Here is a 26,169-nt window from a genome sequence, read left to right as displayed (position 1 = left end):
TCACATTTCACTTGTGAAAAGTCACAGCCTCGGTAACTGTGTGGAGGACTTCTTTCCACACAACACACATGGGTCGCCATGAATTGGATCAGCGTTGAATCGGCTCCATGGCAACTAACCGTAATGGCAAGAACCATGAACTGTAGATCTGAACATTAATAAGGGCAGAACCAGGGTTTTACATATGCCTCTTCCTGAGAACCAGGAGTCAGGGTGCACTGCCCTTCCCTCACCTTCTCAACCCCTTATTCCACCCCAGAGTCAACAGTGTACATGCATTGTGGCCAATGTTCAGTACAGAGGAAAAGCTCAAGTTAATTTACTGTCCTAAACTAAATGCAGGCTACATTGTTAAATATGTTTCCTATTATCTGCTAATGTCTGTTTTAATAAAACAGTGGGAACTAAATGGTTACTTCTTAATCAAAACCATGATTTCCTAAACATAAGCTATGTGAATCTGTTACAAATTGCCACATATATAGCTCTCCTAGGTCAAATTTTTTTCTTTTCTCATAGAAAGAAATAAACAGTAAAATAATTATATATTCTGAAAGATCAAAGTAAATATGACTAAAACCTGGCAAAAATAAAAGTCTACTGGAAGGAAAGAAAAAAAAAAAGATCAGATTGCAAATTCTATAGTTAATGCTTAAATAAATATGAGAAAAATGAACAATCAATAATTTGATATCATTAAAAGCAGATGTAAAAACTATATACAAATGGAAGGGTCTAAATTTTGAAGTAAACATTTTAATGTGCATTTTTTGAATTTGTTGTTATTATAGCTAAACTATTTACACTTATTCTTGGAAAAGTCCTAAATTGGTTTGGCTTAGCATGTTAACTTTATTTTCCCTAGTGATCATAGCAAAGCACATTCTGTTTACCTTTATTCTTTAATTTCAAAGACAATCACGGTTGACACAGACATATTTGAGTTAACATTAGCGTTAATTCAGGATAGATGGGGAGACAGAATTTGTATACTCTTGTTTTAAGGTCCAGACCATGAACCTGCTTCTCAGAAGTTTTTGATATTCAAGAAAATGGAGTGGGTGGAGGGGAGTGGTACAGCCAGCAGATTTTTGGGGTATTTTTTAAAAATTGCTATTCCTCTCATACTGTCGTTACTCTTAGCCTAGGTTTTCCAAAATAGAGTATATCAGCTCCCAAGTAACAAAGAAAAAATATACACTTTATATGAAAGTAGTTTTTTTTTCTTTTTTTTAATAGACCAGTTGTTTAATCACTAGCAATTTTAATGTGGGACACAAGGAAAATCCACAGAAACCAAGAAATGTTCCTTTGTTGCAAAACTGTTTTCAAGGAATGTATCTTGTGCATTTTCTCCTTCACTGTGAGATTTCTTTATCCTATCAATTTTCTTTCATTGAGATAAAAAAATATCCATTTTACTAAAATGCTTACTTTTTAAAAATCTACTCTTTTATATGGAACTCATATTTGGGTGCGAACTTTTCTCATCACCTTTATGGAACTAAATGGTATCACAAATTATATTCTCTGGCATTTGCAAAAGATCAGGGGCAGAAATGCTATGACAAAGAAAGTTCTTGTAGATTTTACATGTATCCCAATTAAAAAGTAATATGGTAATGGAAAATAATTTTATATCTGAAGTGTTTTTCATCTGGCATTTGAATTCTCATATTTGGTCAAGTCAATCTCAAGTATTTACTGTGTTTCAGGGATTAAGGGGTCATTGAAAGTTCACATGCATACTGGTGGATTCCATAAAATTATTTGTGCCATAAAATCATAGTTAGATTGAATGACCCTAACCAAACCCCCTCTTTTGGCTGGAGTGCAAAATTATCCCCATCACTTTTCCTTTTCTCAGTCATTGCTCAAGAACCCACTGATTGCTAGCTGTCTTAATTTTATTTGTTTATTTGGGCTTATTTTGCAAAATATTATAAAGCTGGGAGAAAAGAAGATTTTAAAAACCAGTGTTACAGTGCAGCCTCCCAAGCCTGGTTTATTCTGGTAATCAGTATTTTATCTGACCCTGTCTGATCTAGTCTTGCAAGATCAAACGTCCAGGCCAGCAAGCAGACAGTAAACAAAGCCCATGAAGGGTTTCGGTAAACACAAAGATTAGATGTTGAATGAAAATTAAACTCCTTGAACTAGTCCTCTGTACTAAAGTGGTTAAGTGGGTTGTGATTAAAAGAAATAAGTAATTATGATCATTATAGCTGAAATGATATAATGTTACCACATTTAAAGCACCTCTTGTACCCAAAAATGATTGTGTCATTTACAAAGTGGTGCCTCAGAGTTGAATAGAGAAATCAATGTTCCGCTGACCTGGTTCCATAAGGCAGTGCCTGCTTAGCCATGGTGGTGCTGGTGGTCAGGACAATGCCTTTAATCAAGCCCCCATACTCCTTCTGCTGTTGTTCAGCCCTGATGAGATAAAAGAAACTCACTTTTGTCTACCTAATTCTTTCGAGTCATGAAAGAAATTTGCTTTTAGCTTTGCATCTATCTAAATGAAAGTGGTCTGGCAAGGGAATGTACCTGCTCTCTGCCTACCTTGTATCCTGTCAGAAATATTGCCAACATCAGATTCTTTGTCATTTTTGTGAAAATACAGAATTTGTGAAAATAGAAACACCACCTCCACAACCAATCATTTTCCACTTCCCTGATCTCCTGACTGTTGGAATAGCTTTGTATATTTACACTGTGACAGTCACTAATTAGTATTCATCTTTCACCCTGACCTGCTTGGTCTTATGATTGGAAATTTACTAGTTTTAGCAGCAGGTGGAAGAATAGTGTGTGGGGTATGCCTTGGACATTCAGCTCAGATGTGGGTTAATTTTTTTCTTGACTCTTAAGAAGCTCATTTGTGCTGCATTGTTAACGTTCTTCTTTAGCCTGAATTTGTTTATGCCTTGCTAAAGAACTAAAAGCAATTGTTTGTAAACAATGTAGTTTGTAGATGCAAATGAACTTCTTTCTACTCATATTTACACTATTTGTAAAGCCATTTGAATTGCATACTACAAGAGGATGGCAAGAGGAAAATTACTTACTTTTATTACCTTTTCCCTCCCACGCCTTTCCTCCCTCTCTTTGACCTACTCATCTATCCATCATATAGGCTTAGTTTTATGGAAGGAATGTAAGACAAAGCTTCTAATTTCAAAAAGGGCATAATCTATATGACACAATCAATGTAACACATATTCTTTGTTCACAGGTAAATTTGATAATCTACTTTGGATTATAAAAACTGAGAATATAGTTAGATTGCCCAGTCACTCCTTGCAAGGAAATTGCAGTCATACACAATAATACACATAGGCAAACCTATGATTGTGGTATAAACTAGGCACCTTGCAGCATGGGGAAAGGTCCCTAAATTCTACCTGAGTGGAGTCAGAGTTGAGGAGGGGAGGGCAGTAGAGAAGTAGTACATGCATTATTCTCTTAAAGACAAGAGGAGTCCCATAAGGAGGAAAAGAGGAGAAAGAATATTTTAAACATCTACAAATTTAAGAGGAGAAACAGAACATGGTGTGTTTGGGAAAGTATGAGTGATAGTCCAGTGTGCTTAGAATGGCAGCTAAATTTATCGGTGCTATAATAGATGTCCAGAATGGCTAAGATTTCCATTAATGGGGAAGGCACAGCTTGACCAGGTGGCCAAATGGTGATGACACTAAATATAGATGGAGGAACAGAATTGAGCAGAATTTGAATTTAACAATTTAAAATAAGGTTGAAAGAGTCAAGGCACACCTTAGGAAGTGACTTAACAACCTCTGTTGAGGTATTTTAAGAATTATTAATGGTTTTTCTACAAGGGAGTGATATAGTAGGAGGTTCCTTGTGTTTTTGAAAAGTTTCTTTAGAAGCAATCTAATCTGGCCACCAGAGCCCTTGCATGAGATACGCGCATGTAGGTGTCATGTAGGTGTCGGTGGTCATGGGGTGTGGGCGGGGAAGGCAGTGGTTTGATCTGTGACTCCTACACCAGGAAGGAATTAGGCCACATAGACTCTGTTATCATGATACTTTGAAGTGAGGCCTTGGATTTGGGTGGTCATAGTGAGGAGGCAGGAAATGCCAGCACAGTAGAGAAGAGCCAGTAAGGCTTCTTGACATTGAATATGGGTATGAAAGGGTTAAGGCGATGTCAAAACAGAAGTCATGGTTTTGAGCTTAAATGACTTACAGTTAGATTTTGGAGCCACTTTATGGATGTGATTGTTGAATTTGTACTAAGACATTCTTGAACGAATGGAGGGAAAACGTGATATGACCAAAGCTGTGAGAGAAAGAGAGCTGTGGGTTAAGATGTTTAGGGAGAAAGTGAAGTGTCATGGAAGCCAAGGAAGAAGGAGTTGCCAGTGGGGAATGATTATGGTAGGTGAGAGGAAGAGGCGGAGGAGGAAGGAGAGATAATGGAAGAGGAAGGAGAGATAATTAGAGGCTTTGTCAAAAAGGAGACCATAATGACCACCATGGGAGCTGTTTCTCCAGTGTGAGAACAAAGTGACAATAAGGGCATCTATAGAGGAAGAGGAGTCACTTGAGGACTGATGGTACAAATGGTCGACACCCATGTCCTGTTAACTGAAAAGCTGGAGATTCAGTCCATGCAGAAGTCCCTTGAAAGAAAGGCTCAGCTGTCTGCTTCTGAAAAACCAGCTGTGTAAAGTCCCACGGAGCACTTTGGGACACAGGAGGTTAGAGTAGGCTCAGCAGCAATTAGTATGGAGGAAAGAAGTGACAGAGAGAGACAGCAGATTCTAATTTAGTGAGGAAAGGATATAGAGTAAGCTACTATATCATTAAGATTCCCTATTCCCCCTGCCTTCCTATCCTTAAACCAGTCAGAAACAAGGAGAATGGAGGACAAGGCTCTGAAGAGGAAAAGGGTGAGAAACAAGAGTTTATGAGCTAGTGAGCAGTGGGCTCTGAGCACAGAAGAAGCTTTGCCTTTTATGGAAAGAGGAACGGCTCTATCTTCTTCAGAGTCTAGAGAAAGGAAAGAGATAAATAAGGAGACAGAGTTTGGGGTTGAGAATAGAAGGTGGGTCAAGAATAGTAAAGAAGAGAGATGTCAGAAATATCTCTGAAGTAGTATATGGCTGAAATGGGGAGAAGGCTACTTGAAATAAGTTCTGGAAGGACCATGACAAGAGCGCAACAGAAAAGCTCAATGAAGTGATGGAGTGAAGGGTTTGTAATGGGTCACATCCTTTAGTTCTGCATTTTTCCTCAATGTTACACAAGTTCAAGTTTCCATTTGTCTCATCTATAAACAAAATTAAAAGCTAAAAAAAATGTCAAGAACATGAGATATTTGTCGTATAGATCAGAAATGCCCAGTATTTTAATGTCTTGTGTGATTGTGGAGACATCTTATTTTGAGGAAGCAAACATGTTGAAAACAGATCTTATTTAATTCTTCAGTTAAATAAAGATGACTATTCTTCCTTATAGACAGTTTGCAAAGTTAAATACAGAAAAGCACTTTAATTTTTTAGGTATTTCAAAGTGTTCACTCTTAAGTGCTATGTAAGATGCTAAGACCATTACCAAAGGGAGACATTAACTCTATGGCATTTGATGATGGACCTTCCTCCAACTTTTGACAAGAATTTGAAATTTCTTTACCTTGGAGTCTTTGGGCAAGGAGATGGACATTTATGTAAAATTATCTAAAGTATACATGAGGTTACAAGTTCTAATATTGGGCCTTTCAAACTGTCACTCCCCCCCCCTTTTTTTAAAAAGGAGAATTTTATTTTGTTTTTGATGAAAGTTTACACAACATGGAGCCCTGGTGGTGCAGGGGTTAAGGGTTCAGCTATTAAGTGGAGAATGTGGCAGTCTGCTTCATAAAGTTTATAGCCCTAGAAAACTTACAGAGCAGTTAAACTCTCTCTGGGTCGGTCACTCTGAGTCAGACTAGATGGCAATGGTTTTTTTTTAAAATTACAGTTCAAAGTTAATTATTCAGTAACTTTAGAAGGATGAGCAATCTCCTCCCATGAGATTAACTGTTTCTGAAAACCTTCTGGAGGGTCAGCTGTGGGTCACTTCCGACTCTATGGTACACAACAACAACACAGTAGTTTAATCATACTGTGTCAATATTCTAATCTCTTTTCATTTCATTTCTGATTATGATTCTCTAGTTTTCCGGACCCTTTATCTGCTTAATTTTAGTCTCATAGATTATTTTTAACATGCAACAGACTCTTATTTAAAATTTTTATTTTATATTGCTTTGCTCACACTAACCTTCACATGAAACACATAATGTGTTTCATACATTCATTCCCATACATTATGCTTTATAAAATTAATAACCATTGAAATATGTTACCATTTCCCAGTCTTTCTAGATTCCTGCCGGATCTTCCCCATTTCCTTTAACCCTCACCCTCAGCCAAATTGTGCAATTCTATCATTTCCTCCCTGCCCATCCTCACCCCTCTGCTCCTGCTCTGCCCTGGGATCCTCATACACATTTTATTAGTTATCCTTCTATTTTTACAATAATGGGCTTAAGCAGTGTTTGTCCTTGTGAGGCTGAGTTCACTTAGCATAATGCTTTTCAGTCTCTCCCAGGTTATGTAGTAATTTTCAAAACATTGCTCCTAAGTGCTGCATAATATTTCATCATGTGATGGAATGCTCAACACACAATTTATCAATCCATTCATTTATGTTTGGACTTTTGGGCAGATTCTTTGTTCTTGCAATTGTGAATAACGCTGCTATTAACACTGGCGTATGTATGTCCATTTGTGTCTCAGTTCTAATTTCCTCAGGGTATATTCTTAGGAGTGGAATAGCTGGGTCCGATCGAATTTCTATGTTCAGCTTTTTTAGGAAATGACAAACTGCCTTCCAGAGTTATTGTACCATTTTACAAAAATCCCGTCAGCAGTGTATGAGAATTTCTCTCCCCCCACATCCTCCCCAATATTATTGCTTGCTGTCCTGTTAAATGTTACCACTGCTACTGGGGTGACATGGTACCTCATTGTGGTTTTGATTCACATCTCTCTCTTATTGCCACTTATTTTGAGTATTTGTGTATGTGTCTATTGGCCATCTGAATGTCCTCCTCTGTGAAAAGTATTCTCATGTCTTTTGTTCAATTTGTAATTGTGTTACCAGTCTTTTTTCCAGGGGAGAGGGGGAAAACCTGTATGATTCTGTAAAACTTTGTTATGAGACCCTTATCTGAGATGGTATTGCCAGGTGCCACGCTCTGTAGTCACTTTGATTGTTTACTAATTTATCTGTCATAACAACTCCTTGAAGGGACATGTGAGATTGTCATCTATTTTATGCCTTCCTCAGGGCCATGAGCAGGTGCTCCACAAATATGAACATAATTTAATTTAATATAGATGAACTTATTTGAACATATGTACTTAGAACAGGATATTTTTTAAAAAATGTGTACAAAGTACAATTATTTTTTATAATTTTAAAAAATTGTATATACAATATAATTAGTGTGACTATTGTTATTTGCTTATCTGATCTCTCATTTAAAAAATTGTATATACAATATAATTAGTGTGACTATTGTTATTTGCTTATCTGATCTCTCAGTCAAACAGCGAGCAGCTAACTACAGGAATCCTTTGCTTTCATATTGCAGATATCTTAGTACATTAATAATCTTTATAATTAGTATCCTTTCCATGTCAGTAGTTATACAAAATATTTAACAATGGTTAAGCAACTCTATTGAAAGTACAATGACATCTTTATTAATATAAAGATAACCTAAGAAAACATCCTTTGAAGTTTAGTCAACTCAGTTCTTAAAATTAAATGAAATGAAAATACAAGCCTTAGTTCTTAAAATAATGCTCTCAATCACTGAAGGTAGTGAGTGGCCAGTGAAAAGGAATGAGCCATGGGTTTTGATTGTTCCCTTGATTAATGTTTTTAAGAGGTTGAATTAAAGAACTAGTACACATAGTTTGACACCTGACAAAAGTAGGATGTTCCTAAACAATAATGTTGTAATGTTACATACCTTAAAAGTGATTTTCCCCCTTTATTGCATGGTGAATTCATCTCTGAAACCATAGTTTCACATTAAAATATGAAAAGAAAATATTATCATATAGTTAGTGTTACCCTTTACAGGAGACTCTAGGACTATTTGAAATGATCAGTGATAGGAAAGTCTGATAAAGCATCACTTGAAACTAAGGGGTAATAAATAGTACTCTGGTGCAGAAAGTTGAGATTGTGGTTTGGCGGAAGGTGGATAGGGCTCACTTTTTCCATGGAACATAATGGATTCTGTGAACTTTTATTACCTAAGGAACAGAGGTGTCTAGATTTAAGCTGCTTTATGGTAGATACATATGTTTCTGTGGGGTTTAATATGATGGAAAAAGGAAGTTGATAATAAGGGGAAAATACACCTAAGAAAATCAGTCATGTGGTATTATCACAATGCCTACTGGTATCCTTGGCTCCTGGGTTGGAAGTGTTTTCCTTCCAAACCTTGTTTTATTAGGAGTTAACAAGTTGGCTCTCAGTACCTTGCTCTAGGCAGAGACTTTGCAAGCAAGTTCTCAACTCAGCAACAAATTTTCTTTAACACATTTAGAGGAAGAAAAAAAAATCTTAGTTTTGACAGTCCTGAAAGATTCAGCCTTTTTCTTCCCTTTCTTTTTTCCGTCCTTCAGCTCTTTCAAGCTCCTGATATTTTCTTTATTTAGTGCACTTTATCTGTAACAGTTTTCTTTTTAATGGTGTGAAGTTTATAACTGATAGATACTGTTTGTCATTCTTATCTCCTGTAACTGGGTCTGTGTGTGTTTGTGTTAACAGAAAATGGTATTCATGGAGCAAATTTATTATGGACCTGCAGTGATTTGGAGAGAATGCAGGAGTCACCGTTATTCTCAGTGAATAGTTGTATGCAGTATTGGTAGACGAAATGCAGTTGTAGTTTCCCAGATAAGTTACTACATGTTAGAGAACGCTGGTGGTAGCTTCTGTAGGGAGGTGTGCTGCAGAAGCACCTCTCCAGTGGTTCCAGTCCACCAGCAGCTCTGCAGAAGAAAGCTGAGCTGTCTTCTCCTAGATAATTCACAGCCTCTGAAGACCCTCTGGAGAGTCAGCTGTGAATCAGTTCCAAACTCGACTACAAAGAGTTGAGTTGAGTTGGCATTCAAAAATATTAACTTGAGTGAGCAGTAGGGTTTAGCTCACCTTACAGAGAAGCTCTGTAACTCACTTTAGAGAGAAGAAGGAGCCTTGGTGACATTGTGTGTCACAGGCTAGTCTGCTGTCTAGAGTTTGGCCATTCCATTTTACCTGTGGTTCCGCAGGGGGAAAAGGTGGACATCTGCTCTCAAAAAGTCTTACAGCCTCAGAAACCTGATAGATTGTCATCATGGGTCACAGTCAGTTTGGTCACAGTGGTTCAAAGATTCAATGTAATAATTTGGTTGAATTATGTGAAATTGCCATCATTTAAGTAAGTAAAAATTGTGATATAGCAACAATTTCTTTATAGTTCAATCTTATATGATTTTATTGTTATTACTCATGGTTTAAAGGTTATTAGCACATTATGTGAGCATACATATACCATTTTAGTTCTTGTTTACTCATTTTCAAAGGAAATATCCACATTTACAGTGTTTGCAAAGAACACTTACAAAAGCACACTGTTGGGTGATACATGTCTTTCATCAGCAAGCTGAAAGTCCATAATTTCTGGAAAAAGCTTTTTTATTTTTTTCCCTTTTTTACCTCCAGAAGTAAAAGAATGAGGAGTTCATGAAGATTATATATAGTCAGTGTGAATTTGTATTACAGATGACTAGGATGAATTGCTAAAACTTACAAAATAGAAATTAAGAGAAATGACATTTTTAAATTATCAAATAGAAATGCATTTGAAATCACAGGCAAGCATGATAGGCCCATCTGTGTGAATCAAGCAGTTCAGTTGTCTTCAGCAAATGGAGAGTTAAGAGTTTTTCAAAGGTTACATTGTTCAATACTGCATCTCTAGGGGTGACTTTGCTTCTGGTGCATAATCCTTGATTAATAAATATTTATCCTGCGAATTTTAAATGGACCAGACAAATGTGAACAACCCTATTTAGGGGTGAAGTTAATTCATCTTTAGAGGAGCCAGTGATTCGATCACTTGTTAGAACTGGTCAGCTTTTCATTCTGTGTTACACAAGAAAATCTAATAGCCACGTTAGCTTGTGTTGCCACTGTCCAGACGGGTCTTTGGTGGGCATCTATGCACCTTACCTCACATGTGTGCCTCTGCATATGCCACACTGTGCTTACACACACACACACACCTAGGAATAGAAAACAGGACTTACAGGGCTTGCTGAAGCTCTCCAAGTACTAAGACGATATGCTTCAAGTTGGAAAATTTATCTTAAGCAGGGAGACTTTGGATAGGTTTGAATTCAGATTCTTAGTTTATAAGTTTGTGACATAACTTTTTCTAACTATTTCTATGTTTATGTTATACATACATAACATGCCGTGAGAACTAAATGACAGCTATGTGTAGAGACTTTAGTTTCTCATATGCTATCTAGATGGTAGAACTTAGTATTTCTTGAAATGCTAACAATTTGCAAGAAACATATTAGCAATACGGATATTTTTAAGGAAATCCATTAAAACATACTTCTGAGACTTTGAGCTTTAGAGAATTTGAGTAAGCTATGGAGAGAGAGAAAAAATAATCCATGGGGTTATGTAGTTTGTTTATTTGTTCAGAAGTCTGAAATCAGCAACTTACTCATTCTGAATAATTATCTGCATTTGAACAGTTACATCCACCCCCGCACTTAACAACATGGTCATACAGTAAAGATCAGGTTATGTGAAAACTGGTGTATAACAATGAAGGATGAGCAGACCAGGTCACATAACTGCCAGACTGCTGAGAATCATTGCCCAGCCAAATTGACACAAAACCTTCACCATCACAGCCAGTGATGATCTAACCTCATACCTCAGCTTTCATGGCTGCACAAAATAATTCACAACTGCAAAATGCTGCATAGTCAATGAGTGAGGAACAGGTGTATTTGACCTTGGAGTAGTTTTCTACCTTCTCTAGTATGACTATTATTATTATTATTTAAATTGAGCTCCAAAATGTTGGGGTTTGGTAAAGGAGCAGGGAATATAGGGTGGGGTTTTGGAAATACAAGGCAGTCATAAACTCAAGAATATCATTGTTTTATGCTATAAGGTGATTAAATATTATTTGTTTGATTTGCAGTGCTTCTACTGAAAGTGTGTAAGGCAGGCCTATGTTACCTTTGCAGAATCACTTTTGGAATATTTCCTGAGCCACAGAGAAACTGTGATCTCTTTCTCCCCTTGTTGTTGTTGTTGTTGTTGAGTTGGAACCAACCCATAGCCATCCCCCCAGCAGGGTTTTGGAGACAGTTAATCAATCACACAGGAGGAGATTGCTCAGCTTTCTCCCACAGAGCAGCTAGCGGATTTGAACTGCATGCCTTCGGGATTGCAATAGAGTATTTGACCTCTATTCCTCTATCCTCGGTTTCCAGAAAATGATCTGGGGAATGCTAGAGTATTATTAAAGAACCCATTAGTTCTTGTTCATGCTAATCCATTTATATTTGCACAAGCATTTTAATGGCTTAAGATCCATAGACCTGATATTCTGGAAAGTTAAGAGCACAAAGCCTTTTACTTAAATCATTGCTTCCTATCCATTATGACTGTTGACAAAGCCCAGGGGCTGTTTCTCAAAAGCAAGTGTGTAGGGTTTGCATAAAAAATTTAGGATCATAGTTCTGGAAATTTTATCAACCTTCCTAGGAGCCTTAATATATTTATAAGAGCTACACTGCAACTATTACTAAAGCCATTACATGAAATTAAAATCCTTAGATTAAGTAACTTCCCCAATGCAAGTACTGAAGTACAGAAAATTTTGTTTGCTTAAGACTCCACAGTTAATATAAGGTAGAATTTGGACTTATAGTTTTCTGACCTATGTCCAATCATCGTTTTTGTAATATAGTCATCAGTATAAACTATGATGAGTCATTGAAGAAAACTTTTAAAAATGCTTAGAAATGGATATAATACAATGAGTGTTCAATATGATTAGGCCTTTAATATTATTAAGGATTGTTGTAGCTGTGCGCTGTTGTGTTAATTCCAACTCAAAGGGACCCTTTAAGACAGAATAGAACTGTCTCACAGAGTTTTCTCAGTGAAAGAAGAGAGCCTCAGTGAGACAAATTGACATCAGTGACATGACTGCAACAAGTGAGCTTGAGCCTGGCAGTCAGTATGAGGACGGCACAGGACAGGGCAAGATTTTGCAGTCTGTTGTTCATAGAGTCATTATGAGTCATAGTTGACTTGCCAGGAACCACCAAAAGGCACAGGACGCTCTGGGGGCCTGGTTGTAAGGAACTTCCAACCATAAGGCACATTGTTTGAATCCACCAGCTGCTCTTCAGGAGAAATACAGGCAGTCACCTTCTGTGCGATTTACTGCTTCTGAAAGCTTGCTGAAGCTATGAGTTGGTTCTGACTCAGTGGTATCAAACAAAAACAAACCAAAGGTACTGGTTCATAGAAGAGTTTTCGGACCCATTCATACTGAGTTGGGTCCATAATTATGACCTGTGTGAATAAGAGTTTCTTATTAATGTTGTGGTTTATATACATCTGGACAGATTTAGTTATCTCATGTGTACTTAAAGTATTGAAAATTTGGAAAATTAGCATTTTGTTAGAGCATACTTGCTAGAAGATAATGGATATATGATTTTTATGATTTAGCCTACACAGAAATGTTTAAAACAAAATTTTTTAAGTATAAGAAAACAAACTTAATTTAATGTTTGAGTTTTCTTTACTTTGGCTAAATCAGCAAGCAAGCAAGCAAACAGAAGTGAATCAAGAGCCTACCTTGGGCCAAATATTTCTGCCCAGGAAGTATGATTTTGCTCAGAAAACTGTTCATGCTCTTTACTTCTTAAAGAAATAAATTGCAATAATAATTTTTATTCTGTGAAAACTGTATCTTATCCAAAGGCTAATAAACACTTGCTTGGTTGAGTTTAAGAATGTGTACCTTAAAGTTTAATTAATATAGTGACTGAAAAATGTTTGCCTTTGGGAGGATGAGATTAAAATAATTTGTTCACCTTGAACCTTACGAAGAAAAGGTGACACATAGCTAAATGAATTATATAGAAGGGATTAAGTCAGAAATGAACATTTAAAGACGTTTGAAGTAAACTTTTGACTTATTTAGAGTTCATAGAGAAGTTAAGAGAGCATTAAATTTTTGAAGAAAGTAAGAAAAAGATATGTCTAAATATATTGTGATCTCAAGCTATGGATATTCACTTAATTTTCCCAGTGACAAAATCTGAGCATGAAAACATCAAGTGTGAGATAAAAGACTCAAACATATAAGTATATTTTGATGCAAGTATTTATTTCCACACATATTTTTAAAAATCACGGTTTCATAAAATCTTATTGCAGAATTATCTACCATCATAGGTCATTGATTGATTTTCTTCCAGTTCTTAAGTGTGGTTTGGTACCAATGTCTTTGCCATCATTAAGACTACTATTTTTAATTACCTTCCCATTACCATTGTTTGAGATTTAGTGCTTTCTTATTCAAGTATGTTGCTGTCACTATAAACTCTCCTCCAAACTATAAGCACTATTAAGCACTATTTGTGTAATTGTTTTTGTTTTTATAGTGTTTTTAACAAATTTGTCCTACAGGTGAACACTTTTGATATCTAGCTAATGCAATGTTTTGTAAAGACTGGCTTCAGTAGACCTTTTAATAGTAGGTCACTTCTGCAATTATTAAAAATTACCAAATCTATGTGAAGATTTTGCCTGAAAAAGAAGTTTTTAAAATATCACATCTAAGAGCATTTCAAAGTGGCAACAAGTGAGTTTGTTTTAACCCAATGGATTTCTTTTTTTAACACCAAACAAAGCTTTATTTTAGAAAATAAAAATAGAGAGACTTGCATAATGATTTGATGATGACATAACTCTCTTTCCTGGGAATTAAATCTTGGAGGCAGGGAAGAAGTAGATTTGCCTTATATTTTGAACATACATGATGCTCACCTTCTTTTTTCCTGTGTCATGGCTTGCCTTTTAAATCTGTAATAAAGTAGTCAATGGGAAGTGAAGGAGAACCTTTTATAACTATATTTGGAGGTGATGTAATTAATTTTGTAAGATTCACAGTCATTAAAGTAGCCACTTCTTAAAGTTCTTTTTCTTTAGAAAAAGTAACAAGGAAATAGATAAATGGGTATATTGTGATAGAAATTTTCTGTCATTGTTTCTATATTTGCATGTTTGTATTCAGATTCCGTTTTTGTTAGAAGATAACAGCTAATTTAGTGGGAATCCTGGCCTTGTCATTTTCAGAAAACTATGACCCACACTAGTAACTAAAAGATGAAAAACAGCTAGTGCTTTTTATTTAAAATTTATTTTTATTTCATTTTGGTTTGCATACAGTATTCGTGTACATTGTGTCTTATTCATATACACTGTGTTTCTCACATTCCTTCATTCACATTATATTTCATACGATCATTCACATTGTCTTTTATAAAATTAACCATTGTCTATACCCATCATTACTCAGTCTTTTCAAGTCCAAGTCCCCACTGGATCTTTGCTAATTCCTTCACTCCCTCCCTCCACCTACTAATCTCTGTGACCCAGTGATTCCCCCCCCCCCCGATTTCTTTGTACCCTCCAATTCTCCCTTTAGACATTTACACACATCTTACGAGTTATCCTCCTATTTTTACAATAGTGGTCTTATTTGTCTTATTATACTGAATTAATTCTCTCAACATAATGCTCTCCAGCCTCTTCCATGTTATATAGTTTTGTTTTGTTTTTTGAATCACTGCTTCTGCATGCTGCATAGTATTCCATCATGTGGATGAACCATAATTTCTCAATCCATTAATTTGTTGATGAGCATTTGGGTTGTTTCCCTTTTCTTGCTATTCTGAGTATTGCTGCCATGAACATCAGTGTACAAATCTCTGTGTCTCTGTTCTATTTTCCTTGGGATATCCTCCTAGCAGTGGGATAGCTGGACCATATGGAAGGCCTATGTTCAGCAGCTAGGGTGTTTATAAGACAGAGAGAGGAGGGAATGATAGATGTTGGCAATATGATTTAGAATTTCTGGACATTAATTACTTCAGTCTCAGCTAGCCAATAAAATGCATACTTTGAGGACTTTAAGAAAATTGATGTGGCAGATGGTTTTGCTTTCATATACTCTTTTGAAAGAGGTTGTGGTGGTACAGAGGCATAAGCATTAGACACCTAACTGAAAGTTTGGTGATTGGTGTGTACTAGCAGCTCCTGGGTTGGGGGAAGAGATGCAGTTTGCTCCTGTAAAGATGCACAGCCTCAAAAACCCTGGGTAGGGGGAATAGTTTTTCTCTGTTGCTATGAATCTGAGGCAGTGAATTTGGATTTGAGTTTACCATCTATTGAAAATTTGTTTCCTGCCTTTTGCAGTAAGACATAACCCATTTTTACTCTGGCACTTCCAGCTTTGTTTTAAATAAGTTCATTTCATTAATATATACAGGATATAACAATTCCATATTACATGTATTCACAATAAATGATACCAATTAAAATAATCATGCTTTATCATTTTTCTCTCTTACCAGTGGAAAGAGTGGAACGAGAAAACCTATCAGACTATTGTGTTCTGGGCCAACGTCCAATGCATTTACCAAATATGAACCAGCTGGCATCCCTGGGGAAAACCAACGAACAGTCTCCTCACAGCCAAATCCACCACAGTACTCCAATCCGAAACCAAGTGCCCACGTTACAGCCCATCATGAGCCCCGGTCTTCTCTCTCCCCAGCTCAGTCCACAACTTGTTAGGCAACAAATAGCCATGGCCCACCTGATAAACCAACAGATTGCCGTTAGCCGACTCCTGGCTCACCAGCATCCTCAAGCCATCAACCAGCAGTTCCTGAACCATCCACCTATTCCCCGAGCAGTGAAGCCAGAACCAACCAACTCATCTGTGGAAGTCTCTCCAGATATCTACCAGCAAGTCAGAGATGAGCTGAAAAGGGCCAGCGTGTCCCAAGCTGTCTTTGCAAGAGTGGCATTCAACCGCACACAGGTACAATTAGTGTTGAAAGTTGTGATTGGTGGTTTAGTAAAATACTAGTGATAGATTAAGGGGCACTGGTGGCACAATAATTAAGTGCCCATCTGCTAACTGATAAGTAAATGATTTGAATCAACCAGCAGCTGTATGGGAGAAATGATCTGGTAATCTGCTCTGGTAAAGATACAATAAATGTTATGGGATGGTTGTACTCTGCCGTAAGGGTCATTATGAATTGGAGTCTATTTTATGACACATAACAGGGATAACGTGGTAACATACCATCTAGCTTTTAAAAAGGTTTATAGATCATAAGACATAAAGATTAATGAATATTTCTTAACCCATGATTCTAACTCAATAATATAATTGCCATTGTGAATTCATCACCTATCCTAAGGACCAAAATGCTGCCATTGACTTTGGTCTATTTCTGTATTTTTCCCTTTCCCTCTCTACCTTCCATTCCCCCAAACGTAGCCAAGATCTTGAATTTTATAATTTTCATTCCTATTTATTTTAACTGATTCTAAAACTATCAGTATATGTGAGAACAATGCACTTTGTGTAGTTTAAATTAGCTTGTTTTTGAACTTTATAAAAAGTATAATTATACATTATAATGTTACAAATTCTTTTCAATATACAAGTACATATTATATTGATAAAGTAATCCCTGTAGATCATAGTTTATGCATTGGGGAAATTTTATGTCCATCTCATATTAAAACTCATATTAATATTAGATCCTAAAAAATAAATTTGTGCATATTTGATTTAACAGCAGTGTTCCATATTAGAAGGCATTTTTCTCTATTAGTAGTTCTTAAACTTAATTGTGCATCAGAATTACCCTGATAGCTGTTAAAACACGTATAGGTAGCATATAGGGAGATGTGTAAGACTTTCTACTTCAGTACATAACCATGTGTGTTGACGGCTATCTTGAATATTAGTTTGCCTGGGAGTTGGACTTTGACAGATGAGATATTTAGCAGACAAAGAAGAGCATTTTAAGCTAAGGGAATTCATTACAAAATGATCAGAAAAATGCAGGATTAGTATGTAGTTGATAGGAAAGCTATATAATAAAACTTCAAAGTATGTGTGTGAGAGATGTTGAGGCTTTATCAAAATAGTTTGGAGGACCATATGAAGAACTTTGTGCTTTACTTAATAAGCACCAGAAACCATTCACGTTTTTCTGTAGGAATATGTTATGATTAATGAATTAGAATTGACTTTTGGAAAGTTTTTTTCTTCTCATGATGATAAAAGGATAGGGCTGTCATTTTGGAGGGCTCCCATAATAGTTCATTTGAAAACTATAGATGTTTTGAATGAGACTGATGACATTGGGATAGAGGTGGCTGAGTCAAGGGGATATTGTGGAAGTAGAATTGATAGAGTGAAACTGCCTGAATAGATAATAAGAGAAAGAACAAAGATAACATTTAGATATTGAGCTTGATGATTTGTTGTTGTTGTTATAGTGATGAGTCATTTAGAGAATGTTATTGGTTGCTAGGTGCAATCAAGTTGACTGTATCTTAAAGTGACCCTATGACCAACATATCTGAACCTTACCCTATCCGGCCTCATCCACACAAGCTTTGCCATGCATAAGCCCCATATTACAGTCACTATGTTAAGCTACTTTGTTGGGCTGACCTTCCACTTTTCCCAGCATGATGGCTTTTTTCAAGACCTGCTGCCTCCTGACATCATGCTCAAAAAGTGTGGGATGAAGATTCACCATCCTTGTCTCTAAGTAGCATTCTGGTTGCACTTTTCTCCAAGACATATTTGCTGCTTCTTTTGGCAGCCCATGTATACCAACCTCTTACTTAGAGAATAAAGGTATACATGTTAAGAACATCAAGGAAGATAATGAGAAAGATATAGTTAATCATTAAAGAAACATCAAGGAAAGATAATATGAAAGAGTAAGACTAAAGTGAATATTTTTTTGGATTGAACTGACAGATTTGATTGCAGATTTCCTAAGTGAGGATTTGTATCAGTCATTGTAAGTATGTATTTAGTGCTAAGAATCATTATTGGTGTTAGAGGAAAAGTTTAGAAATTTACTTATGGTGTCTAGGACTTAAGCAGTTGGAGGAAAGAGGAGAAGTAATCACTATCATCACAATGTACCAGGAAACAAGAAATGCCAGGAGAGTTGTGGGCAGGTAAAGAGGGAAGAGTAGGGAAGTAGTAGCGAGTGTGGTAGAGAGTAAGAATAAAGAATTTCCAGAAGACTGATGGATGCGTGGGTGGACGGCTAAGAAGTCTGGGAGAAAGAAGCTTGAAACCGTGCCATCAGAAGTGGTAGTTGATTGTGAGAGGTCTTGGGCAGACTGTAGAGTATAAATTTATTTAAGTGGTGAAGACCAGAGCTGAAGAGGTAAAAAATGATCCGTTGTTGATACAAAGACAAGAGCTGCAAAGTACTGTTTTCCAAAATTGAGTGTTAAAAGAGAGACCAGACATGGTTGACAGCGTGAATGTGATAGAGAGGCAATTCGAGATTGGAATATCTGCGAAGTAGTTTGAGCCACAACTAGAGTTAAACAGCATGAACTGGTGGTGGAAGCAACCACTGCGGTTTGGTAACAATCTTTAGCAAAGCTGGAACGGCAGGAGTAGAGCAGGGAAGAGACTCAGTGGGATTGTTTGAGGTTTGGTGCTGACAGATTAGCAATGGCAGGAGACCAAGAGGAGTGAAATCTCTTGTTCCCTTGACTCTTCCCTAATTCCTACACTCAGTTATTGACAGAGTCAGTTTACATCATTTGAAAAGGAATTCAGAGACTCCGAAATGCTTGCACATGTTCCCGACTTCACTGCGCTGCTTTCCACTAATGACTGAACATATTCAGGCAGCCTTTGTGTGCTCATTGTTATCTGGACTGAGGATTTGAAAAGCTCTGGTCCTTTTGAGCAAGCCTGTTGCATGGCATTTCCAAACACAAATTGGAAGGGTACATCGTTTGACTCTGCATTTTGCAATTGTATGTATTCTTTTATTTATTATTCCTGTGCATGAATAGACATTTCATATGTAGCCAACATTTTATTGCCTGACCATATAGCTCCTTTGACTAAGAATAAAATTGAAAGCATGCTTATATTACTTTTAGTTATAGAAGCAAATATAGTATACATTTGATCCAAATAGCATGAAGCATGCAAGAGGGACTCACAATGAAGTAAGACAAGAAACAAACCATTTTGGTGCGAGGATATGGTCTGCCAAGGCCCCAGACTCCTGGAGGTCTGTCTCCTGTGCATCCTTTTTGTCTGTTTTTATGGATTAATGATTTTTCTTTGGCACTACTATCTTTCAAATGCCAACTCATAAAAGGTCTAACTGAAGCATGGAGCACATTTTATTATTTTCCTCCCACCATTAAATTTGTGAGATGGCTACACCCAGAAAGAAACATTCACTTTCAATCAACATGAGCTTGAGTTCATGGGCCAGCCTTGAGGATATCAAATGGAAACTACATAGGAATGTATGAGTATTTCCTTTTAAAATTCTGCTTTTAATTTGGGAAAGCTTTTCATCCCTGAGGGATCATAACCTGTTGTGTATAAAGCGCAGCCTAATCAAGGTAGATGGTATTGACAGAATGACATAGTTTGAACTTAAGCTGGAGGTCAGCAGACAGATTGGTCTTGCTATATGTGTACTGTAGACACTAACAAAAAGACTGGACAGCTTGGTTTCACCAGCAGCATTGTTAAGTGGAAAATACAGTGCACTATGCCCCATGCAGCCAACCACTGGATTCTCTAATGTGAAGGTTCAGACTGTACAATTTCCAAGTCCCAGAAACAAATTTTAAAAAGAAACTTTATAAATAGTAATCAGAATTGTTAACTTTTAGGTATAAAAGAATCTCAACATTTTTCTCAAAGCAAATAGACACATGCCTATTCATTTTAGATAGAAACCTAAAACTAACATCAGCTTGGCTTCCTGGCTATTTAGTATATCCCCTTTTCATTGAATATTTTTCTAGAAGTAATTAATAATCTCTAGAATTTATCCATTGTCAAATTCAATAAAGTTTCCAACTTGGTATGATATATTTTGATACTTTAACTTTTGTATTTTCTGAATTTATGATTGGTACTGTTCCCAACAGTCAAAGTATGTGTATGGAAAAAAAATTTTATTTATCACATTTATCAACAGAGCTGGAATGGTAAACTAAGATAGCTGCCTCATCTTTAATGTTCAAGACTTGCAGATGAAAAACTCAGGTTCATAATAAATAACACTTGAAAGTGGCAATTCTCCAAAGAGAAGCTATTAATTAGAGCTCTTGTGGCTTTGTCCCTATCAAGTTGCACTCCTAACCCACTGCTGCATGTCTCCCTTGGTTTCAATTCACCAGCTGCTCCTTGAGAGAAAGATGAACGGTGTCCTCTTGTTGTTTATAGTCTCAGAAACCTGATGGAGAGCCACGATATGGTGAAACCAACCCTGTAGCACTGAGCTTTTTGATATCTGATCGTAATCTCTGAATGAAAGTAAAATGACATAATTAAGGGAATAGAAGTATATTTATCTTATTTCTTTTCATTTTAACCAATATATCCTTTAAAATCTAAAATTCATGTGTTTGACAAAGTTGTTTTCTAATGGATAAAGTTATTTTGTAATGATTTTTTCTTATTCCAACAGAACAAGGGAATATCGCACGCTTTAGCATTAGTAGTATTAGTATTAGTTTTTTTATGTGGTTGTAGTGAAGGTGTGCATACAAAATTGATTTTCCAGTCAACCTGTCATACACGTTCTGTTCTATGATGTGAATTGCAGTACCCACAGGATAGCTACACTCTTCCCACTTGTGATTTTTGCTTCCATTTATTGTTCAAGGTCACCACTTCCTGTTTTCTAAACTTTATCCCTTTGCTCTTATATGGTTGATTATTCTAAAAGTTGAGTGCGTTGCTGCTGTTATTGTTCACCTTGTGTTGTGTCATGTTGTGCTACTATTAATTTCCACTCATAGCAATCCTTAAGCTTGTCCTATCCTATACCGTCCCCATGATCTCTGCCATGATCATAGCCGTTGTTGTAGTCACTGTATCCACCCGTCTTATTGAGGAACGTCCTCTGTTTTCCTGACCCTCTGGTTTTCAGAGCATGATATTTTCTTATAAGAACTGATGCCTAAAATATGTAAGACTAAATATCACTATCCTTGCCTCCAAGGAGCACCCTGGTTGCATTTCCTCTAAGACAGATTTGTTTGTTCTTTTGTAAGCTCATAGTATATTCAGTACTCTTTCCCAAATACCACAATTCAAAAACATCAACTATCCTTTAATATTCCTAATTCTTTGTCAGACTTTCAGATGCATTTGAAGCAATAGAAAAATACCATGGTGTGGGGTAGGTACACTTTAGCCTTTAAACTGGCATTCTTGTTCTTGAATACTTTAAAGAGGTCTTTGCTTCCAAGCATAATGAAAAATCTACAAGCAACAGAATAAGATAGATAAATTGGACCTTCTAAGAATCAAATCCCTATGTACATCTTAAAACTTCTCTAACAAGGAGAAAAAGAAACTCACAGAGTCAGAAAAATATATTTGGCAATGACATATCTAAAATGTTTAGAATACTCCAGCACTTCAAGAAAAAGGTGAACAACACAGTTACCAAATGGGCACAAGAGATAAATAGGCACTTTAGAAAAGAAGAAATTCAGGTGACTAACAAGCATGAAGGCAGGAGCGTGGTGGTGGGGAGAGCAGGAATCGTGGCAAGCTTTGGAGTGGACTGCTTTTCCGGGAATGTGTTTGACGTGCAGGTTTGCTCTGTCCTTGGAGTGAGGCTAGCCAGCCTGTGCCTAGGGTTTGAACCAGGAGGCAGCCTTAAGCGTTGCTGTACAGAGGTAACTCGTGGTTGCTGTGATGCTGAAGCCTGTGACAGTAATGTGCCAATCGTGGTAATGGGCACCCATGATGGACAGTGTTGGCTGGAGCTTCCCAACTAAATCAAGCCTGGAAGCAGGAGCGACATCCACTTCCAAAATGACTTGCCTCTGGAAACTCTATGTACGAACAGTGCTCAGGCTGTTCGTTCATAGGGTCGCTATGAGTCGTCTACGACTCGACGGCATTAAACAACAACAACAACAACAACAACAAACATATGAAGAAATGTTCAAAATTCCTACCTATCAGAGAAAAACAAATCAATGCAACTATGAGATCCCACCTTAACCCAGCAACAATAGCAAAGGCTATTGTCAACAGGGCAGCAAACAATAAATGCTGGCCAGATTGTGAAGAGATTTTCACTGCTGGTGGGCATCTATGTTCAACCACATAGAAGGTGGTCTAGCGCTTTCTCAAAGAGTTTGAAGTAGAAATACCATTTGGCCCAGCTCTCCCACTATTGAGAATATACTATAAAGAAACCAGAGCCATGAATCAAACAGATGTATGCACAACCGTGTTTGTTGCCATCTTATTCACAGTAGTGAAGGGATAGAAGTAGTCCAACTGACTATCAACAAACAAATGTATAGAAAAACTATGGAACATTCACACAATGGAATATTACATAGCCCTGAAAAACAATGAACTTGTAAAACACTGCACAATGTGGGAGACATTATGCTGGAAGACAGTATGTGAGTGAAATATCTCCGTCACAAAAGGACAAATACTGCACATCACCACTGTTATAAAATAGAATTGACATGGGGAGTTCGGGAGAGAATAGGAAAAGAATGGATAAATAATATTGCATGAGGGGAAGAACTCTGAAAAGAATATATTATTAGGTGTTATATGTATGACAACAATCTGAAATAAGACTTACATTACAAAGTAGACTTGGGGAGGGGAAAGGAAAATGTACAAAAATGGTGAGTGAAAACACAACCTTTCCGTAAACTTTCATTAAAATCAAACAATAATAATAAAAAACAAAAACTATCAAGAGGTCTTTGAAAGCAGATTTTCCTATAGCAACCATCTTAAAATAAAGATTTTAATAAATCTTTGAGTGAGTTTACAAATTATATTGACTTTTCATTTAGTCACTCATACATATTTTGTCTTATAACATTAATTACAATTGACTAATGTAATTAAGCCATTACAATATACTATCAACTGTTTATTGTATATTAGCTTTCATTTCGCCCAGCTTCCATATTTATTCATTTTTACTCCAGCTTTCCCTCTTGTTTATCCCTCGTAACTGTCTAAGAAAGATTCTAGCTACATCTATTCTTTTCTTGACTTTTAGAGTTTTTGCATTGTATGATAATTGCTGTTTTGTGAACTGACTTATGTCACTGAAGCTTAATTTCCTCTAGATTCATCCATGTCATGTAATGTTTCATGATTTCCTCCCTCATTCTTTACTGCTGTATAATATTCCACCTGTATAACTATATTGTGGTTTCTTTAGTTACCCATCCATTATTGGACATATGAGTTATTTCTATCTCTCTGCAATTGTAAATAATGCTTCAGTGAACATGGGTATGTAAATATCTGTGTCAAAACCCTTCCCTTTTTTATATTGCTAGATCAAATGCTATTTCTATTTCCAACTTTTTAAGAAAGCACGAAATGGCTTTCCATAGTGTCTTCACCATTTTACCTTCTTGCTGGTAGATTATAAGTATTCCAATCTACCCATACCCTCTCTAGCATTTGTCTGTCTTAATTGAATTTTGCTTTTTTTGCTAGGGTGAAGTTATATCTCTCTAATAAATTATTTGCATCTCTAATGGATTAGTTGACACAGTGACTCCTGCAATAGGTATTATCAGAAATGTTGCTGGCATAACATAGGACAAGGTTCAGACCTATTATTCATAGGGTTGATATGAGTTGTACGTGACTCTATGGCACATAACAACAACAATAGCAAATATCTTGAGGATTTCCTTCATGTGTTTATTGGCCATTTGAATGTATTCTTTGGTGAAAGTCTTCCCTTGACTTCTATTGGAATCAAGTACAGACATACTTTTTTTTTAATTTATTTTTTTCTATTTCCTGTTATTTTGTTTGATATCATTGTTATTGGTTTATTAACACAAATGTATAAAACTTGAAACATTTACTAATGAAGGTCAAAGACTAGTGCCTTCAATATGAGTTATGTCTCAATATTAAAAAAACCACAAAAATCCTCACCACTGGATCATGATGTTTTTGTTGTTGTTATGTGCCTTCGACTCGCCTGCGACTCATAGCGACCCTTTGTACAACAGCCCTAAACTCCGCTCCGTCCTGTGTGACACTCCCATCCCAATTATCCCAGTCACTGAATCAATCCACCTCATAGAGGGCCTTCCTCTCCTGCGCCGTCCCTCCACCCTCCCAAGCATGATGTCCCTCTCCAAGGACCCGTCCCTCCTGGCAACATGTCCAAAGTATGTTAGACGGAGCCTCAGAATCCTTGCCTCCAAGGAGCCACCCGGTTTAACCCTTTCCAGGACAAATCTGTTTGTTTTCCTAGCAGTCCATGGTATTCTCAATACTCTTCTCCAGCACCACAGCTCAAAGGCATCAATTCTTCTTCTATCCTCCTTGGTCATTGTCCAACTCTCTGATGCATAACACGTGATTGCGAAGACCATGGCCTGTATCAGACGCACCTTAGTCTCCAAAGAGACACCATTGCTCTTCAGCACTTTGGAGAGGTCCCTAACAGCAAACTTTCCCATGGCAATGCGCCTTTTAATTTCCTGGCTGCTGGTGCCAAGACTGTTGACTATGGAGCCAAGCAAACTAAAGCTGTGTACAATCTCAATCTCTTCACCGTCCATCCTGATGCTGCCAATTGGTCCAATGGTGAGAATCTTTGTCTTCTTGACATTGAGCCTCAATCCATATTGGAGGCTGCAGTCCTTGACACTGCAGCAGGCGCTTCAGGTCCTTCTCAGTTTCAGCAAGCAGGGTTGTGTCTTCCGTGTAACGCAGATTGTTGAAGTTATCAACAATTTCATTTTACTTGAATTGTGGAATCAACATTCATGGTAGCAGCAGGCAAGAAATCAAAAGATAAGTTGCATTTGGAAAATTTATTGTAAAGGACCTCTTTAAAGTGCCAAAAAGAGCACTGATTCCAGCTGAGAGATTAAGATGCACCTAACACAAGCCATGGTTCTGTCAGTTGCTTCCTTTTTATCTGAAAGTTGGACAATGGCCAAGGAAGACTGAAGAAGAACCAATGCCTTTGAATTATGGTGTTGGAGAAGAGTAATATATACCATGGACTGAAAAAAATACCAAACCAAAAAAACCCACAAACAAATCTGCCTTTATAAGAAGTAGAAGCAGAATGCGCCTTAGAGACAAGAATAGTGACACTTCACCTCATTGTGAGGCAGAGCCAGTGTGGACAAAGACATCATGTGGAGAAACGTCTGGAAGGAAGAGCCTCATCGAGGTGGATTGGCACAGGGACCACAGCAGTGGATTTTAGCTTGACAGAGATTGTAAGGAGGTGCAGAATAGAGCAAGGTTCAGATCTGTTGTACACTGGATTGCTATGAGTTGTTTCATTTCATAAAATGAAATTTTATATTCTGAGCCAGGGAAGCAGTACTCTGATAAGTGAGTTCATATAATGTCAAAATAATCGATCTCCTGCATGTGGATGTGACTAAGGTAGTTATAAATACGAAGCATAATGCAGTGTGGGTCATGTCCATACTATTCCAATGGCAGGAGGCTATTTTGGTATTATATAAAATATATTTTGAGTACCACTGCTTTCTTCTTTACTAGTCTTTTAAAAGAAAGACTAATGTCCCTAAGGACTTTTCTGATAATTAATACTCCATGATAACAGTAGGTAACAGTGATAAGATGTTTTCTGACTCGGTCATCAATATTTTGGAAATAACATGATACATTTTAAAGCTCTTTGATCTCTG

At 36.9% G+C, this 26,169-nt stretch overlaps 1 protein-coding gene across 1 annotated transcript in view; it reads left to right on the top strand.

Moving 5' to 3' along the window:
- The window catches only part of SATB2 (SATB homeobox 2), a 218,434-nt gene that overhangs the window by 119,999 nt on the left and 72,266 nt on the right, over window positions 1-26,169 (top strand). The window contains exon 7 of the mRNA XM_006889070.1: window positions 15,771-16,243. Within this exon, the coding sequence (XP_006889132.1) occupies window positions 15,771-16,243 (473 nt within the window). The remainder of the gene's footprint in view (window positions 1-15,770; window positions 16,244-26,169) is intronic.

Source organism: Elephantulus edwardii, unplaced genomic scaffold (genome assembly GCF_000299155.1).
Source record: "Elephantulus edwardii isolate Elephantulus edwardi_28Jun2011 unplaced genomic scaffold, EleEdw1.0 scaffold00075, whole genome shotgun sequence".
Classification (NCBI taxonomy): Eukaryota; Metazoa; Chordata; class Mammalia; order Macroscelidea; family Macroscelididae; genus Elephantulus; species Elephantulus edwardii.
The sequence above is the reverse complement of the archived record's forward strand: the minus strand, read 5'-3'. Positions and strand labels throughout refer to the sequence as shown.